We start from the raw sequence: 20,262 nt of genomic DNA, 5'->3' as shown, positions 1-20,262 counted from the left end.
ACTGTACATGCTGGATGAGGCCAAGCTTCAATCACGTAATCTAGTTATGTTAGACTACGATTGCAGTCGAAATAAAAAGATGAATTATTGGTATGTTCATCCGACTTTGACTGAAACTGCACCAGTCCAATTTTTGCCAACTAAATTTTTAAAAAGACGAATTATGAATTTAGTCAGACTGAAATCAGACTTTAAGTGCATAGCGCCGAGGCCAATCGTTGTCCAATTAACGTGTATACATTCTGGATGAAGCCGAGCTACCATCGTATTATCTAGGAATGTTAGTCCAACTTTTCAAAAATCAAACTGGTTTGATTTCATATGAACAAATATTAAAAAGACAAATTATGAATTTAGTCAGACTGAAATCGAACTTTTAAAGTGCATAATGCCGAGGCCAACTGTGCTCAGATGAACGTGTATACATGCTGGACGAAGCCGAGCGACAATCGCGTTATCTACGTCTGTTAGTCTTATTTTTTCACATTTTAAAAAGACAAATGATTCAGGTCAGAATGAGATCAGACTTTTATAGTGCAAAATGCAGAGGATAACTGTGGTATGATTAACATGTTTACATACTGGACAAAGCCAAACGATAAATCGCGTTATCTAGGTATGCTAGTCCAAATTCGACGGAAATTGCAACAGTACGATTTTTGCGAACTACATTTTTAAAAAGACAAATTACACATTTAGTCAGACTGAAATCGAACTTTTAAAGTGCATAATGCAGAGGCCAATTGTGGTCCAATTAAGGTGTATGCATGCTAGACAAAGCCGAACTACAATTGCATTATCTAAGTCTGTTAGACCAACTTTGCAAAAATCAGACTGGTACGATTGCAGTTGAACATATTTTAAAAAGACAAATTATTGATCAAGTCCGAATGAAATCAAACTTTTAAAAGTGCATAATGCTGAGGCCAATTGTTGTCCAGTTAACGCTTATACATGCAGGACGAAGTCGAGCTACAATCGCGTTATCTAGACTATGTTAATCTAACTTTTCAAAAATCGGATTGGTACCATTGCAAATCTAACTTTTAAAGTGCATGTAGACTGGGCCTGGGTAGCTCAGCGAGTATTGACGCTGACTACCACCCCTGGAGTCGCGAGTTCAAATCCAGGGCGTGCTGAGTGACAGGTCTCCTAAGCAACCAAATTGGTCCGGTTGCTAGGGAAGTTAGAGTCACATGGGGTAACCTCCTCGTGGTCGCTATAATGTGGTTCTCACTCTCGGTGGGGCACGTGGCGAGTTGTGCGTGGATGCCGCGGAGAATAGCGTGAAGCCTCCACATGCGTTACGTCTCCGTGGTAACACGCTCAACAAGCCCAGTGATAAGATGCACAGATTGACGGTCTCAGATGTGGAGGCAACTGAGATATGTCCTCCACCACCCGGGTTGAGGCGGGTCGCTACACCACCATGAGGACTTAGAGCGCACTGGGAATTGGGCATTCCAAATTGGGGAGAAAAAAAATAAATAAAAGTGCATGTAGATGTACCGAGTGTTGGGGAAGCTAATTTCATTTCTGTTCCTCTAGTGACATGACAAGAAATTGCAAGAATAATGACAAGAAATGGTTTTCCAGACACCGCGTTACTCTGGCATTGGTCGTCAAAACAAAGTCACACCCCAAACTCACACCATTCACACGTATATGATCAAATGCAACACTGTATCCTGTTTGAACTGCCCCTTAAACTTGGACAATTACATTTAAATTAAATACAAAAAAAATACAACTGTTAAATCTGGGAATTTTCTAAAAACATTTAACAAACAGCAGCATTTAACTAAATATTTTTATACAAAAATGCATTGGACTTACGCATTGAAAAAAGTAGCTTGTTACTGAAAAAGAGTACTCGTGCTAAAAGAGTATCACAAAGCCATCATAGTGCACACATGTCGAAAATGTCCGTCTAGGCTCGCGGTCAAATGAGTATACTTTGAGAGGCTAAGCGCTCAATTGCATGACACAAAGTGGCATACAGAAAAAATAAGTATACCCTAGTCTTTACTCCCCAAATACTGGTGCGTCCATCTGTGTTTGTGTGCGTGTGTGTGTGTGTGTGTGTGTGTGTGTGTGTGTGTGTGTGTAAGTGTGCACGTGAGTCTGCACTACAATTTATGAGGGCTGGGTCACAAGCTCTCTTGGCTACCTTACCCTCAAGTTTCCACAACTTGAAGCCAAGCAGAGAGACGCCACTTACACACACACACACACACACACACACACACAGCCATAATTACCAACAAATGACCAGTGGACACAGTAAGCATACTAACTCTCATTTCCTGAATCTAAAACACAATATATAAATGTCACGAATGTTCATGCAAATATTCGATTTCATTACGATTTCATTTCATTACGTTTGGCACTCAGAGCCAATTAGCAAACAAGCTGTGTAATGTTAGAAGGTGCCAAAACTAACATTATGTTCGCATACTGCATACTTCACAGTATGCGCTGCACACTGCCTACTAATTTAAAAATAGAATGTAAAACAGGATGCATTATGGAATAATAAACATTTAACTAACATTTAACCGTAGCAAACTGAAGTATACTACGTCACATGACCTGCTTTACGTTGCATGTTTAATTCATCAAGTGGCGTCTAGTTAACATCTCAGAAATATGGTAATTTTGTGTAAAAATGTCTTCATTTTTGGCAGTCTGATCAAACAACTTGTCATAAAAGATGTTAAAAATCACAGTTGCACAGTTGGCAAATGTAGTAGGCGAACTGGGTATTACCTGCATAAAATCTGCTCACTGTGCACTGCATACTTGAAATAGTCTTTAACATGAATGCCACATTTTTAAGTGTAAGACTTAATTGTCCAAATACCGTTCGGGACCACTGTATGTACAACAGATAGGCATAATAACAATTATTCTGAGTTTAGGGGCATTTGATTTTCAAAATGATTCTGTGTGCCCAATTTGTTGAAGTAACTGTTACTATTTGAATGCTATTTGAATGAAATTGATCCAAAAGGTTACGATATCCGACTGGGTTGAAAGCACACCAGAGATAACACCGCTGTAATGGGAATACTCTTTTGACAAAAAACTAGCAAGAACAATGTAAGCACTTAGAATGAGACAAAGAGCTCTGTGTTTGGCCTTTATGTGCAGATCCACGCCAAAGAAATCTAAGACACAAGATGATAGAAAGAAAAAGAAAGAGTGAAAGAGATATGAGAAAATCTAAGTGGCTGTATTCTGAATGGAATAGAAGCTTACTGCATACTGTGCAATATAATCTGTACACTTTTTAACATCATAATACATTTTAAAATAGGATAGAATGCATGATGCAACAATAGAGTGCAACAGTGCCCGCCCACGTTTTTCAGCCGCTTGGTTCCGGAAGTATTTCGCCCTTTCAGTTTTTCCATAGTGATTTCATAAAATCCTTTATATAAGAGTTGTGCGCCATGAACCAAACCAACCAGCTCTGAGGTGAATTACAGCATCACAAACTTTGAAGTATTTGAAAATCAGACAAAAAGACAAAGATTCAAGACTGTGTACTTACCGTCTTTAATGAGGGAATGAACTACAATTCCATGAAGCTTTGTGAATGACGTAATCGAATTAAGTGATGGAAAGATAGAAAACTTGTTGATTATAAGTATTCAGATATATACAAATATATAAGTAGTTTGAGAGCGACTCGATTGTGTTATTCAAAGTGCGTCATGGAAATGGACAGTCACTGCAGAGCTCTTTTGCCGCACTTTGTTCGCCACGACTGGTGGATTGTTTCTCCTCGGGATCATTGGTAGTGTAGTTCTTAACCAGGAATTCTGCTAATAAACATGAAATAAACACAGACTGATGGCTTTAACAGAAGCATATACTATTGATTAACAAGGTTTATCGTTAAAAATCAATTCGCCTATGGAAAAACTTTACGATTTTTACTTCCAGATCCAGACTGTTGCACTCTTTAAAGGTTTCAAACAGTAGCATGCTTCTATCACATGACATCATTACATTGCATATTTTATATAGCAAGTGCCATTTAGTTATCATATAAAAAAAACAATTATTTTCTGTTTTTATGCAATTTTGTTTTCAAATGTTAAAATATTGTCTTTTCTTTTCCAGCCTAATATGCAGAAATAATTCAAAGTATGCAGTCCACATATCTATCGATCACCACACCTGTGTTTTATTCTTAATTCTCAGTCCATTTTTGGGCAGCCACAAGGCAAGAGAGCAGCTGTGTTATTGGCACAAATACACACACACACACACACACACACACACACACACCTGTGTATAGAAACCAGCTGTGTATAGAGAACACCTGGAGGGAGGGAGAGAGAGAGAGAGAGATCGAGCCTGCAGGGTTTTTACTCTGTAAACCAAGGACTTAATTACAGGTCTGCAGATAAGAGAGAGAAAGGAGATATTGTGTGTGTGTGTGTGTGTGTGTGTGTGTGTGTGTGTGTGTGTGTGTGTGTGTGTGTGTGTGTGTGTGTGTAGGCATGCCTTACCTGAGATTAGATTGCAGAATTTGTGGGAAACGATGGCTCTGACAAGTCAGAACAATCCCTTTGGCACGTTTACTAGTTTTGGCACGTATGACTCCTTTTCTTGAATCAGTTCTTTCAAACAATTCATGTCACTGAACCGGTTCAAAACATCAATGGTTACACTTGATATAAGGTTGTAAACAATGGTTAAAACAATTAATAATACTTACAGTTGTGCTCAAAAGTTTGCATACCCTTGGAGAATTGGTAATATATGTACCATTTTTAAAGAAAACATGAGTGAGCAGGCAAAACACATTTCTTTTATTTCTTTCTTTTATCTCTCCAGAGTGGCTCGATGATATTAAGGTCAGGAGACTGTGATGGCCACTCCAGAACCTTCACCTTTTTCTGCTGTAACCACTGGAGGGTCAACTTGGCCTTGTGCTTAGGGTCATTGTCTTGCTGGAAAGTCCAAGAACGTCCCATGCGCAGCTTTCGTACAGAAGAATGCAAATTGTCTGCCAGTATTTTCTGATATTATGCTGCATTCATCTTGCCATCAATTGTCACAAGATTCCCCGTGCCTTTAGAGCTCACACACCCCCAAAACATCAGTGAGCCACCACCATGCTTCACAGTGGGGATGGTATTCTTTTCACTATAGGCCTTGTTGACCCCTCTCCAAACATAGCGCTTATGGTTGTGACCATAAAGCTCTATTTTGGACTCGTCACTCCAAATTATAGTGTGCCAGAAGCTGTGAGGCGTGTCAAGGTGTTGTCGGGCATATTATTACCGGGCTTTTTTGTGGCATTGGCGCAGTAAAGGCTTCTTTCTGGCAACTCTACCATGCAGCTCATTTTTGTTCAAGTATCGTCGTATTGTGCTCCTTGAAACAACCACACCGTCTTTTTCCAGAGCAGCCTGTATTTCTCCTGAGGTTACCTGTGGGTTTTTCTTTGTATCCCGAACAATTCTTCTGGCAGTTGTGGCTGAAATCTTTCTTGGTCTACCTGACCTTGGCTTGGTATCAAGAGATCCCCGAATTTTCCACTTCTTAAGTGATTGAACAGTACTGACTGGCATTTAAGGCTTTGGATATCTTTTTATATCCTTTTCCATCTTTATAAAGTTCCATTACCTTGTTACGCAGGTCTTTTGACAGTTGTTTTCTGCTCCCCATGGCTCAGTATCTAGCCTGCTCAGTGCATCCACATGAGAGCTAACAAACTCATTGACTATGTATACACAGACACTAATTGCAATTTAAAAAGCCACAGGTGTGGGAAATTAACCTTTAATTGCCATTTAAACCTGTGTGTGTCACCTTGTGTGTCAGTAACAAGGCCAAACATTCAAGGGTATGTAAACTTTTGATCAGGGCCATTTGGGTGATTTCTGTTATCATTATGATTTAAAAAGGAGCCAAACAACTATGTGATAATAAATGGCTTCATATGATCATTATCCTTAAATAAAATACTTTTTTTTTTTTTTTGCATGATCAGTCATATTTTCAAAATCAATGCCAAAATTTCACAATTTCTGCCAGGGTATGCAAACTTTTGAGCACAACTGTATAAGGCATATTATTTTCCATATGCACTTTAACAATAAAAGGTGTGCACGTTCAAATGTTAATGCATTATGCTCTAATGTGAGCTGACAACAAACAATATTTACAAATTAATTTAATTATTCATTGTTAGTTTGTGGTCCCTAAAGGATTAACTAATGTTCACATATACAGCCCTAGTGTAAAGTGTCAGCAAAAACATGCCTCGTCCTATCAGACATAAATGCTGCCTTCATTGTATTGTCTGGTAATCAAGCTTAAATTGAGATTATGTCATGGGAGAGAGGTCACACACAGATCTCCAGACTCACAAAACAACTTAAACAGAAAATAAAGTGTCTCATTCACTCATCTGTTCATTCAGGAGCACGACTGCCAATTTTACATGAGAGAAATATAATGGATCACTGGAACGTGACACAGATATCCTGTTTAATGCGACTGTATGGCCTAAAGCATGGGAAAAAAAAATGCGCGCACACACACACACACACACACAGGGTCTCAATGTCAACGCTTTGCTGAAGTTCTCACAGTCTGGAGTGAAGCAGATTTCAGCCCACCGGCCACTGACAGCCACAAAACAGCTGGATTTCCCATCAACAAGGATAGAAAGTAAGAACGAAAGAAAGGAGGAAGGAATGAAAAAAGAAGTACGAAAGGATCTTTCGTTCATTCTTCTTTCATTCTTTTTGCTGGGTATTTTGTTCATTTTTTCCTTTGTTAATTCTTCACTATAAAAATAAAAGAAAACTTGAGTAAACGTGAAGCAACCAGCTGCAAAGTATTTCTGAGTTAATAAATATTCTTTATTAACCCTTAAAGCCAAACCCTTAAAGTGACCCTGTACCTCATCCATATTTTGGAGTTGTGGCCAAACCTCTTTAGGATTACTCAATCTATTTCTTATAAATAGTGTGACAGTATGATAGTGTACAATAAATAAATAAAATAAATAGTGCAAAAATAAATAAATTATAATATTTTAAGTACAGAAAGTGTATAGGGTCAGTATCCCATATGCGTATAAACATACATATTATACGTGTTATTTCTTACTCAAGGTGGCGCTGTTGTTTCAGTGATTGACTTGATTTATATTTGACATTGCTATGATGAAGAAACAACATTGAAGTAAACTATAGCAAGTTTAACACACGAATAGTATATGATATGATTTTTGTCATTTGGGTGCGCTACTGAAATTATGTACGTTGTGCATCTGTTTAGACTCAATAAGTGCCTGAGAAAATACTTGTGTAGCTTAAGTGCATCTTGTGTTATGTGTAGCTTCATATGCTTTTAACAGCCAGTTGCATCTCAGGAAATTAAAGACCTCAATATATAAGAGTGTTTCGTGACATTCCCAAGCATTTAAGGGTTAAGCAGATCTACATAAGATCATGTGTCAGCCCCACCAAAGTACCAAGCAGTTGATGCAACTTGAAAAGTGGTATAGATAATTTCTTAAAACTTCTAGAAGTCAAGTTAATAACTGAAGAACATGTTGGTGCTTAATAAGCAAAACATACAGATTGTTATTATTCTGCCACAAGTGGTCTTCTCAGGACTGAGCATCAGTGATCAAACTGAGCGTGCTCAAAAGCATGTAAGCTCTATCTTCACCACCAAACTTGACTTTTAATGTGCTCACTTTTTAAATATGTAAGTTGCTTTGACTTAGAGCATAAAAGTTGAATTTAAGTAACCTCAGCTTTTTCTTCATTAGATGGTCCTATCAACTTTTAAAATTGAGTTTCTGACAAAATTTATGTTGGATTTTTTACTGTGCAACTTCAGTGCCATGACGATGTAGTGCCCTAAAACGACTGTAAAAAATTACGATTTAAACAACTTTACATCTCACATAATACATGCGTTTTAACAGGAGAATTAATGCGCTTTTTGCAAGTGTTTTGCAGAAAAAAAAGAAAAATTTTTTTTTTTTTTTTTTTGGTAAATAAACCAAGTTCCTTGATTGTTGCCATTTCTTACGTTTTAGACACCTCAGCTGTTAATTAAAATCAATTATCATCTCCAAATATGATGGTAGTATCATGGTATTTTTTGGTTCTTTTGTTGTTGTTTGTTTTGTTAGTTGTATCAGGGCAAAGTTACACCTTTTTTCCAGAAACCTGGCAGTTTAAATATTGTGTACATCTTTCTTTAATTTCAAACTTACCAGCGGTTTTGGTACAGATCCAGTTGTAAATGTGTGACTCTTGGACTTTGGGGTAAATTTCGTCTTCAACTTTTGGCTGAAGTTCTTGAAAAGAGGGTAAGTTTGAGAGTGTGTGTGTGTGTGTGTGTGTGTTTTGGCGTTGGGGGTGGTTAGATTCCTGTCTGCTGACTTAGAGAAAGGAAACGCAGACAAAAGAGTCCTTGAGGTTTGAATTAGCGCTTTAATTGGTCTTGGCTCTCGCTTGCTGGGGTCTCCAACACTGGCAACACGGCGTTCTGGTCGCGTGGGAGAGTTTGTGCATGTCAGAAAGAGAGAGTACGAGCGGGGAATGAAGTATGGATCTCCGCTGGTTTTAGCAGCTGTTAATGTTTAAGCGGGCCCTGGGCGAGGGCAGCCTTGGCCCAGTTCAACTCCATGATTCTCCTCTTAAAGCTGCCGAGAGCGGGACTGTGTCCTATTAACAATTATCCAAACGCTTAAGAGTCCCTGCCTTTGACTGTGCTAAAAAAGTATAACATAGCAGTCATAGTGCGTATGTGTCAAACAATTGTGGAAAAGATAACCAAATATGGTGCTACAGTGAATAAGGTCTATACCCTTTAGTTGACTTCACAGCTAGGGAATTTTTGTGCAGATACCTGATAATTCACAGCTCATTGTGGCCGATATAATAACTTTTTGTCTTTTAACCCTTTTAGCAGCTACCTTTGCTCATGCACACACTCCATAGGGACACGGGCATCGACCAAAACAACGACGTACAAAGAGGCTGAACGTGATTCACCGATATCATGCTGACAATGACACAGTTATGATTGTTTTACTATAAACTTTGAGACTGTATATTATATTTGACTGTCCAGTGCTGGAACAGGACTAAAACAAAGTGTGGATATAGGTCTGACTATGCGAGACTGTATTTTGAAGTAATCACTTTTCTTTGCATGATACATTGACTGCATTTATACGATAGCCTATGTCGGCGTTAGCTAGCTAGCCAGCTTTATCAATAGCTGTTAGCTAAATTTGGTGGATAACTGTACATTACAAATATGTTGACAATTCTGTACTGATGTGATTCCAACACAACTGTCATTTTGTTATATATCGATGCGCTATTGTTTTATAACAATAGATTGTATATATTTTCTATATAACCAAGTTACGTTACACTAATGAATGGAGCTTTTTGCATTATCTTGAACATTGTCTAGCATTCATTTCATGTGTTATTGTAGTTTAGCTAAATGACACAGATCAATCCTTATGGCACTATATTTCACATGCTTTGCAGTTATGTAAGCTTACCTGTCCAATAAGAAGAACGCCAATTCAGGGTCGGTTTTGATCCCCAAAACCGAACGAAGGTCCCTCCAGGAATCAAATGCCCTGCCGATGTTCACTCTAGTTTTCGCTCAACCACGATAATGTTCCCGCTTAGCCAGACGGGATTCAGTAGATAAATGTTTTTTTGGCTTACTCTGAGTTTGTGTTGGAGTCGGTGTTGTGCTGGGAGCCGGATGTTTTCTGGATTCCATCTCTAAGATAACGTTACCTAGTGTTGCAGTTTGTTGTCACTGTTGAATAGCGGAAGAGAAGCACTGAGGCAAGGCTCTCGGGAGCGCGCATAAACAATCACATCCTTTGGATTTTCCCGGCAAAAGCGACCCACTCCCTTCACATGAAAATCAGTCTACAGGCTTTAATAGGCAACCTAGGAAGTCCAGTAAGGGCTCATTTTTTAAGTTGCGTTACAAGCCGTTCACACATTGGCAAATAAAAGGCGAATATTACATGAAAATTTTTACATTGTGCACCTTTAAACTAAAGCTGCTAATTAATGAAAAATTGCTCACTTGAAACAGAACAGGTGTTGTTTAAAAGTTTGGAACCAATGGGGGCCTGCATAGCTCAGTTGTAAAATATGCTGGCTACCACCCCTGGAGTTTGCTAGCTCACTAGTTCGAATCCCCGGGCATGCTGAGTGACTCCAGCCAGGTCTCCTAAGCAACCAAATTGGCCCGGTTGCTAGGGAGGGTAGAGTCACATGGGGTAAACTCCTCGTGGTCGCTATAATGTGGTTTGTTCTCAGTGGGGCGCGTGGTGAGTTGAGCGTTGTTGCCGCGGTGGATGGCATGAAGCCTCCACACACGCTATGTCTCCGTGGCAATGCGCTCAACAAGCCATGTGATAAGATGCGTGGGTTGACAGTCTCAGACGTGGAGGCAACTGGGAATCTTCCACCACCCGGACTGAGGCGAATCACTACGCGACCACAAGGACTTAAAAGCACATTGGGAATTGGGCATTCCAAATTGGGAGAAAAAGGGGAAAAAATCCTACCCCCCAAAAAAAAATAAATAAATAAATACAAATTTGGAACCTATACTTTACAATCTGACCAAGTAACTGAGCCATTGGATTAGCCACGCCCTCTCTTTCCAACACCCTGCACTCCATAAGACACCAAAGGAGCTTTATTGAGATCAATATCATCATGCTGATTCGACTGAAATAAATACAATTTCCCTCATGGTAAAAACATTTTATCGTGTCCATTTATAAGAGTATTTACGGTAACCTGGAGAAAATCATAGCAGTTAGATCATCTGTCGCAAGCAAACAAACTGTAACAATTATCGGTAGCGATGGGGAGTCGACTCCAAAAGAGTCGATTCCTCGACTCTAATACAGTTATCGATTCTTTTGTTTGAATCCGTAACTTTACGAACAGGATGATGTGATTGCTAATTCATTGATTTGTGCCAATCACATCCTCTACAAATACCTGTTGGTTAATGGGACACTCATTCATCATGCGTGTTTGAGTGAGAGATAATTTGCGTGTGTACAAAAGAAAGAGAGGGCGATTTAAAACTTTCGGTATTTGTGTAGTATTAGCTACATCAATGCATGGGGCAGTGGTTGGAGAAATGTATTCTTCCAATTTGTCTAGTTTCTATTTAACAATAAAATAATTTACTTCCGATCCAGCCCGTTTCAATTTATTTTCCTTTATAAAATTGGATATGAGCAGCAATAGGGAATGACATTGTTAACGGTCATTTTAAGGTAAAGTAACGCTAAAAGTGCGCTGTTATAATAGCAAGAGTTTATGTCTACATATCATACATTTTAAAAACTCTTAAGAGAAAATAAAAACTACTTTAGTGTGCAAAAAAGACTGCAATCTTCACAGGCCATTGCCAGAACATGTGGAATAGGAAACACAATTAAACCCACTGCTATTTAATCCGTTGAGGTCGAGACTGTAGAGTTTAAAAAGCTGCCTTTTTTTCCATTTTTCACCACATTCCATTAAAAAGCGATTTCACGTACCATACTGTACGTTCCATTTAAAAACAATGGTTCAAATTCATTATTATCTTATTTTATTACATCTCCATACCATGCCTATTGGTGATTGAAGTGAATCGAACAAGAACATATGTGTGATTTGTTTTTCCATCGGCATGGAAGTCATGTAGAGTCAGCTTCTCCCATCCCACTAACAGTTGGGTTATGATTTTGGAAGGAGAAACTGAACAGGAGTTACAGAATAACTTCAAATTATGGAGCAGCAATTGGACGCAGTAAGCAGTGGATTGAGCGAGCTATATACGAGTGAAAATGAATGATGATTTTTATAATTCCATTGATTTTCCACTCATGCCTGACAAGCAATTTTGGTGAGTGAAAATATGTCACTTGGGAAGGAACTGCCCACTAATGGCCATCCCTGGTGACGGCCCTGAATCAAGGAGTCAAGGAGTCGATTCCAACGGCTGGAGTCGGGAATCGAAGTCGACTCCAAACAACTCTAAATCGAACACCCCTAATTATCCACCATCAGCGCAACAGCTAGTATCTGATATATTGTGCATCCTTACAACTTGCTAGTCTGTTGCAGGTTGGGGGGAGGGGCATTCTCATTCTAGAGAACATTTGATTGGACAAAAATCTGTGTAGTGCAGGATGAGTCATCAATATTTTTGTTCCGTTTCCTGAAAAAAAAAAAAAAAGACTGTAAATGTGAAATGCATAGCCCCTTTATCTGCTAAATGTTGTCAACTTTTAGGAGTATACGAGAACATGGATGACCTCAAAGTTAACAGACATAAACTAAAAGCCACAAAAGCCAATTTTGATTTCATGGAGTCTTTAGCATTGAAACAAATCCACACTTCAGCTTTAAATCAAAAAGCTAATGGCAAATATGGCTATGATAAAGTTACATCTGACTCTGTGTTTGTATTTGAATGTGATTGACCCCGTTTTCGGTGTTAAACGACCCAGCAGGGCGCCTGTTTGTCGTCGTCCCTCCTTGGGTCTTGTGCTAGCATGTACACATTTGTGTGTGTTGGATGGATTATCTACGCAAGGAAAAACAACGCGGTAATTGACATCAGCTCCGCCAGATGTTTCTTGTCACCCACCGCTGTGTGGACAGGCTGGGGAAGATTGAATCCAGATGTCGAGGCTCCGTAGCGAACAGTCTTCTCACCATCAGTGAGCGACTGTTGCCCAGATTGTTAGTTTGCTGGAGACACGGACTATTACGTGACTGGACCTCCTGGAGTCACGCCTCTGACCTCCATTTAGAAGAGTCCATTCTGCCTTTCCTTATATGATGATTCCTAACTCCCACCACAGAAATTTGCTCAACTGGCTGTTTTGATAAACTCAAATGGAATAGTTCACCCAGAAATGAAGATTCTGTAATTTTTTCACTCTCATTAAAAGATGCACTATGTAAGATTCTTTTGGGTTAAACCAGAGTTCAAAACAATGTCCTTACCTTACCCTGATTCACTACGGTAAGCCTAAAAAAAATTCTTTGAGATGACTGGTTCGATTTGGCGCGAAATTGCTGGCTTATGACGTTCATCCTTGCGTCATTACGTCATGTCCGCACACACAGGAAAGAAGTACCGGCTGTCTCATTCCGGCTGGAGAAACTAATTACGCTGTTCAACTCAGTAATACTCACACAGTTCAGGACAGCATTGTTGCAGTCTAAATGGATGTTTATCTGTTATCCGTTTGGCGAAGTTGTTTACCTGACATAAAGCTTGGATATGTTGTCTGGTAGGGTTGTTGAAGCTTATATTGCTTGACATGCTTGTATGAATCGAACATTACTCGTGTGTTATCAATCGCGATGTATCCATGTTGTCCGATGAAGTTACTGTGACATGTTAACTAATATTTATGTTCTGAAATTGACTTCTTGTAATTGCTATATTGCATATTTAAGCATATTATTTTTACGTTTAATAAAGTATATTTTAACTACCACCCCTGGAGTCGCGAGTTCAAATCCAGGGTGTGCTGAGTGACTCCAGCCAGGTCTCCTAAGCAACCAAATTGACCCGGTTGCTAGGGAGGGTAGTCACATGGGGTAACCTCCTCGTGGTCGCTATAATGTGGTTCTCACTCTCAATGGGGCACGTGGCGAGTTGTGTGTGGATGCCGCGGAGAATAGCGTGAAGCCTCCACACGCGCTGTTTCCACGGTAACGTGCTCAACAAGCCATGTGATGTGGAGGCAACTGAGATTCGTCCTCCGCCACCTGGATTGAGGCGAGTCACTATTCCACCACAAGGACTTAGAGTGCATTGGGAATTGGGCATGCCAAATTGAGGAGAAAAAAAATAAAGTATATTTTATCCCCATCATTATTGAATCCACGTTTTATGTTTTTAGTTTATTGTGTGCATTGCATAGACATGCTATTGTATTAACTGAGGCTGGACAATATAGTATAAAAATAATAAAGTCTTCTATTGAACTCGTACCAGCCATATCACAAGTTTAAACTCTTAAATTGAAAATTGTAGCACAACTCGAATATTAATAGTATTTTAATAATATATTAAGATCTACTGATGGTGGCTAAGGAGAGTCTCCTGTTCTGTATTAAAAGGTGCTTTGAGTGTAGTGTCAGAAAAGCAATTTAAGTGTAACAAGTGTCGTTTATCTTCATTAAAGCAAGTGATATTTCCATTTCAAATGTTTAATCGTATAACAGTATATCAACATGAAAATAGCATGTCATGATCACACACAGTCGATGTTCAGGTGGCTCAAATTGGGAGATACATCCACCAGAAGAGCAGTGTCGAAACACGATTCACGTAAAGCGTTCTTCAGCAAATTGCTTGCAATTTTACATTTCGACCACAGATGTCGCTAAAGAGCACAAAGTTACGTAGTGCAGCTTTAAATTACCGCAGCACACAAAACCTTTGTGTATTTTTGAAAAATCATTTAAATTAATTTGAACTTTACATGTCAGCTTTTAGTAGAGGCTAGAAAAAATGATTAATTACTCATTAGCTAAACAATTTATCTTATTACCAAAACACACCAGCCAACTTCACACCTTGTTTTTTTGTTTTGTTTTTTCCTCAGATATCAGATTTGGCATTTTAATAATTGTTTACATTTTCTCATATTTTAATAATAAGCCAGTTGCGGTAACTAGAAATTAAACAGAAAATTCATTAAAAAAAATCACAAAAAAAAATTTGGGGGGGATTTTTCCCCTTTTTCCTCCAAATTTGGAATACCCAATTCCCAATGCGCTGTAAGTCCTCGTGGTCGCATAGTGATTCGCCTCAGTCCGGGTGGCGGAGGATGAATCCCAGTTGCCTCCGTGTCTGAGACGGTCAACCTGCGCATCTTATCACGTGGCTTGTTGAGCGTGTTGCCACGGAGACATAGCGTGTGTGGAGGCTTCACGCCATCCACCGCGGCAACCACGCTCAATTCACCACATGCCCCACCGAGAACAAACCACATTATAGTGTCCACGAGGAGGTTACCCCATGCGACTTTACCCTCCCTAGCAACTGGGCCAATTTGGTTGCTCAGGAGACCTGGCTGGAGTCACTCAGCACGCCCTGGATTCGAACTAGTGAACTAGTGAACTCCAGGGGTGGTAGCCAGCGTATTTTGCCACTGAGCTACCCAGGCCCCCCCAAAAAAATCTAAAATTAAATATAATCTTTAAGTGCAAGATGTAGCACATGTATAGCCTGTTGTGTTCATGTTTTAGTATAGAGTTACACAATGATTTTTTTTTTCCATTCGTAATGATTTAATTAATTGATGATGTTGATGTCCATTGATTTAATGGAGATGTTTTGATATTTCTTGGTGACTAGCGGTCAAACTCCAAGTGCAGACAAAAAGTACCATTGATGTAGTCCAATAGCTTGGAAACAATTTGTAATATGGACTACTTATCCTTCTTCAAAATATCTTCATTTAAAGTCCAACCTGAAGGTAAGTAAATAATGAAAAAAAAAAAAAAACAACAACACATTTTTGGGTGAACGATTCCTTTGAAAATGTTTTTGGCTTGTTTTTCATAGTTTCTCAGACAGGCCTGAGGGGTGAAGATTTCTCACGCAGTGATGCGTATTGTTGTCGCTTGAATTGTTCGGCGAATTGTTCACAGGGACTGATGATTATCAGCTGTGCCAGCAGTGCTCAAGGTGCTTTGAAAAACAAAAAAACAAATGAAAAGAAGCTTCCCTATTGTTTAGTCTTGGGTTTTGAGTCTCTCGCACGTGCACATGAGTGGCGGGATTTTTTAGGGTACAGATGATTGTCCTCTGAACTTTCCGGCTCTTTCTGCACCAGTGGAGTTTGAAGGGGACAAAGACGCTAGTCATTGAGCAGTCTGTCAGAGAGGGGAGCGTTTAAGAGCTTGTGAAAGGGGCTTATCACGACATTAAGCTTTATAAGACCCCCACCATCCATCCACACACACACTTCAAAACAAGACCATTTGAAGATGACCCCTCCACCTCTTCAGCCCACATGGAGTTTAGGGATACTTTGAGTCCCGTTAAACTTTATGAAGTCAAGCTGCTCAGTTTCAGCATGGTGAAAAGCTTGTTGGCCCCCCAAAGTATTTGGACACACAAGTCACACTAAAATATGTCTGAATGTCATTGCATTTGATAACAAAATATCAAAGCAAACCACGTTTATTTTCAAAGACAGATAGCACAAGCACACTTTCAAGCGAAGCAGATGTGAAATTGAAACTAAACATGCACCAAATGTGACTTTCCGATGTAAAAGTGAAAGTGGAGATTTAGAGTTAAAAATGACTTAAATATTGATCCGTTTCTCACCCACACCTATATCGCTTTTTGATAAATGTTTTCGATTTGTGTTCTGCAGAAGAAAGAAAGTCATACACATCTGGGATGGCATGAGCGTGAGTAAATGAGAGAATTTGCATTTTTGGGTGAACTATCCCTTTAAACAAAACTCAATGTTTTAAAGCAAAACCAAATTTAAAACACACACAGATTATTATTAGTATTCTTCCACAAATGGTCTTCTCAGGACTGAGATTCAGTGATCAAACGGAGCGTGCTCAAAAGCCTTTAAAGTTCGATCTTCACCAACAAACTTGACATTGTATGCGCTCACTGTTTAAAAATGTAAGTTGCTTTGACTTAAATGGCATAAAGTTGAATTTATTTATTGTTTTAAGTAATCTCAACCTTTTCTACATTAGTTCAATCAACTTTTAAAATAGAGTTTCTTATAAAATTGAAGATGTTTTTTTTTTTTTTTTTTTTACAGTGTGTAAAATTGGCTATACCTTTACACAGAAAAGATTAGTAAGTTTCACACCCTGGCCACTGTTTAATATATTTGGCGACTTCCCAGATCCACGGTTTTGCCATTTCCCGATATTGTCGATCATCGTCTGTTCGCAGTCGGCATCGGGATCTTTGTAATTTGATATTGTCGATATCCCTGTGAATGCACAGAATGATTGACAAGGCAGAAAGTGCTTCAAAGTCTTCAGATTGGCATGGCCTGCAGACATTTTTTCCCCAGCTATTTACAGAGCCTATAGCGTTGTCACAGAGACAGGTGTGATATTTCATGGCACCTATTTAAGTGATATCTGACATGTAATAGGGACATTTTCGGCATGTTATTCATTATAAATAAAAAAAATCACTTACAGCACCTTTAATAGAGCCATAAATGACAGATCAATGATGCCTATGATGCCCTCTTGTGGTGGAAAAGATCACCACACCAGTTCTACATGATCATTTAGATGCATTAGTTATTCAGGGCAAGAAAACACACCCCGGGGGGTAAAACAATGGCCTGTGTTATTCCGGAACAAGTGACCCCGACAACACACACACAAAAATAGGCCTCCTGTAGCTCAGTGTACTCAAGAGCATTACAGTCCAGATGGTGTGAAACTTTGCTGGAGGGATTAACGCCAAATCCTCCAGTTAGACAGAAGCGAGGGGTCTGTTCACCTCTGGACCCTCCAAACATCAAAGTGTAGGTTACAGTGTCTGCAGACCGCTTGCCATTACAGTACCATGGTATTTAAATACCTTACAGCATTTAAACACCATAGTGTATGAATATGGTAAGAGTGACATGATAGCTATCAAATACCATCTGAAACCATCATAATAAACAAACATTACTGTATATCAGTAAATTAAAACGAAAGAACAACTAGTGCACAATAATGACATCATACACAAAAATAATCAGGTTGTAAAGTACCCTTTTCGAAACGTACCATGGTAACTAACCGTAGTTTCCACAGAAATACCCAACCATAGTAAACAAGGCCATTTCTGAGCATTTGGGGGGGCCCCAAGCGAAATCCTACTTGGATTGACACCACAGTACAGTCAACAAATTGGAATATATTAATTGCACAAAATGCAAATATTTTTTAAATAAATTATCAATACATAATTATACAAATTAACAATAAATGACTAATATATAACACTATACACAATTTTAATAAAAATAAATAAATAAAAATAAAAACTTCCTTGCTTTGTGGGGCCCCCTGGTGGCTTGGAGGCCCCAAGCGAATGCTTATACTGCTAATAGAAACGGCCCTGATAGTAAATACTTTTTGAAAGCTTCACTGTTTGAAGGAAATCCCAGTAACGTTGTTCATAGGGCATTCACGCACAAGACGTTGCAAAAAAAAAAATAAAATACTGTCGAAGAAGTTAAACTGGACGCAAAAAGACCCGCAATGCAAGAGTCTGATGGCATCCGATGGAAATACAAAAGTGTTTACATGGTAGCTACTCCAATGTACTGGTCCAAAAACCATGGTAATGCAAAGTTACTTTTTGGTACTTAATACGTTGTGCAAATAGCGTTACTTTTTTGGTTGGAAAGCAAATTGGTAAAATTAAACAATAGAGATGAAGCCACAATGAGAGTCCTTTATCTCTTGGATTTAACCATATAGGGCCTAAAAATGAAGATATGAAAAGTTTGTTCTGAGTTGTGATATTCAAATATCTTTAATACATCTGGAGTATATAGGCACTACAACTATGGAAAAACAGCACAAAAAAAAAAAAGTTTTTTTCCCATTTTGGACTCACCATCTTGTGTCATTATTACATCACAAATCGTTGAAACATGAACAAACATCTTACATTAGTGTACTTACATTGAAAAGCTCCAGGAATGCCGACCATACTCCTCAAACGTTGAATGAATTTAATCTTATTTGTGCTGTTAGTTGTCTTTGCTCCACTGATAGATCCACAAACTCAGTCGTGTGTCTCTGGAGAAGGTCTGTTCAAAGACAATGCATCAGTGAGGAGATGTTCCATCACAGTAAATGGAGCAACAAAGATACTGTAATAATCCTGACCATTACTACAAAACACAGCTGTGGAGGTACCATAGTACAGTGATGGTAACACACACACACACACACACACACACACACACACACACACACACATATACACACACAGCATATAAGTAATATCATAGTAAGCAACATGTCCAAAACAAAAAAAAAACAGTAATACCATGGTACATGTCCAACAATGCATGATAATATTACAGTACATCTCCAAAACATGGTATTACCATGGTAAATTTCCACAAACCCCCCCATAAAAAAAACAGTAATACCATGGTACATGTCCAAAACATCATGATAATACCATAGTACATCTCCAATACATGATATTATCATGGCACATCTTAAAACCTGGTAAATCCACAGTATCATGTCCAAAATAATAATGTAAAACCACATTACAAGTCCTTTTGGGCTGAAAAACTGTACCAATACCATGGTACAATTCCAAAATATATGACACTACCACATACCTTATGGAGGAATGCATGCTTCTTTTTGGGCAGATCTTATAAATGATCTGGGTCAAGTTGCGTATAGGTTAATAGCAGGTCAATAATGTATATGTTAACACATGTAGATAATTATCATGGCTAACGAGGTGATAATTAGAGAGAGCACCTGTTTTGTGTTTTGGCTCTTCACTTGAGTAGTACTTCAGCTGGTGCCCTACATTCTTAAAGGAATATTCCTTGGATGAGGTGGTATTTTAAAATAACATTTAAAGTAGTATCTGAATAAAAAAACAACAACATATTTTTCATTATTTATTACTCATACAATATCCATGACCAAACAGATCTGCAAATAACGATACATGTCCAAATATAAAAATCCAGTCTTTTATATAAGATTTCAAACAGTGCATATATTTATTTAGCCTATGGATTGATGGTTTTAGGCATTGAGTGGAAGATTTGTGCATTAGTCCAGACTCTAGAGGACATATACTCATCCTACGAAATAGTGTCTATATCGTTTGTCTTCCATGTCTGATACCCACAATGCAATAAACCTTTGAGGCCATATAGACAAAACTAGGTCTCCATGCAGGTCGTGCATGTTGGTCGTGTCTCGAAACAAGAAGAGACCCCTCCATCCCCCCCTCGTCCTGTTGCCTCCCACACAAACACATGGCACACGTTCTTTCTCCGTCCCCTCGCGAGTCACCACCTGCTCTTGAGTGTGCAGCCCAGCTGCTGAGCAACAACAACAAATTAACACCCACCGTCCTGGAGAGATGCTGCGTTTGATGCACGTCAAAGATGCTCGTTCCTCGTACTAGTTGTGTTCCTAT

At 38.9% G+C, this 20,262-nt stretch overlaps 1 protein-coding gene across 1 annotated transcript in view; it reads right to left on the bottom strand.

Moving 5' to 3' along the window:
- The window catches only part of LOC127446010 (protein CBFA2T2-like), a 58,827-nt gene that overhangs the window by 34,963 nt on the left and 3,602 nt on the right, over nucleotides 1-20,262 (bottom strand). Inside the window, exon 2 of the mRNA XM_051706602.1 lies at nucleotides 18,762-18,889. Within this exon, the coding sequence (XP_051562562.1) occupies nucleotides 18,762-18,789 (28 nt within the window). The 5' untranslated portion in view covers nucleotides 18,790-18,889. The remainder of the gene's footprint in view (nucleotides 1-18,761; nucleotides 18,890-20,262) is intronic.

This window comes from Myxocyprinus asiaticus, chromosome 9 (genome assembly GCF_019703515.2).
Source record: "Myxocyprinus asiaticus isolate MX2 ecotype Aquarium Trade chromosome 9, UBuf_Myxa_2, whole genome shotgun sequence".
In the NCBI taxonomy this organism is placed as follows: domain Eukaryota; kingdom Metazoa; phylum Chordata; class Actinopteri; order Cypriniformes; family Catostomidae; genus Myxocyprinus; species Myxocyprinus asiaticus.
Note: the sequence above shows the minus strand (reverse complement) of the source record. Positions and strands in the feature narration are given on the sequence as shown.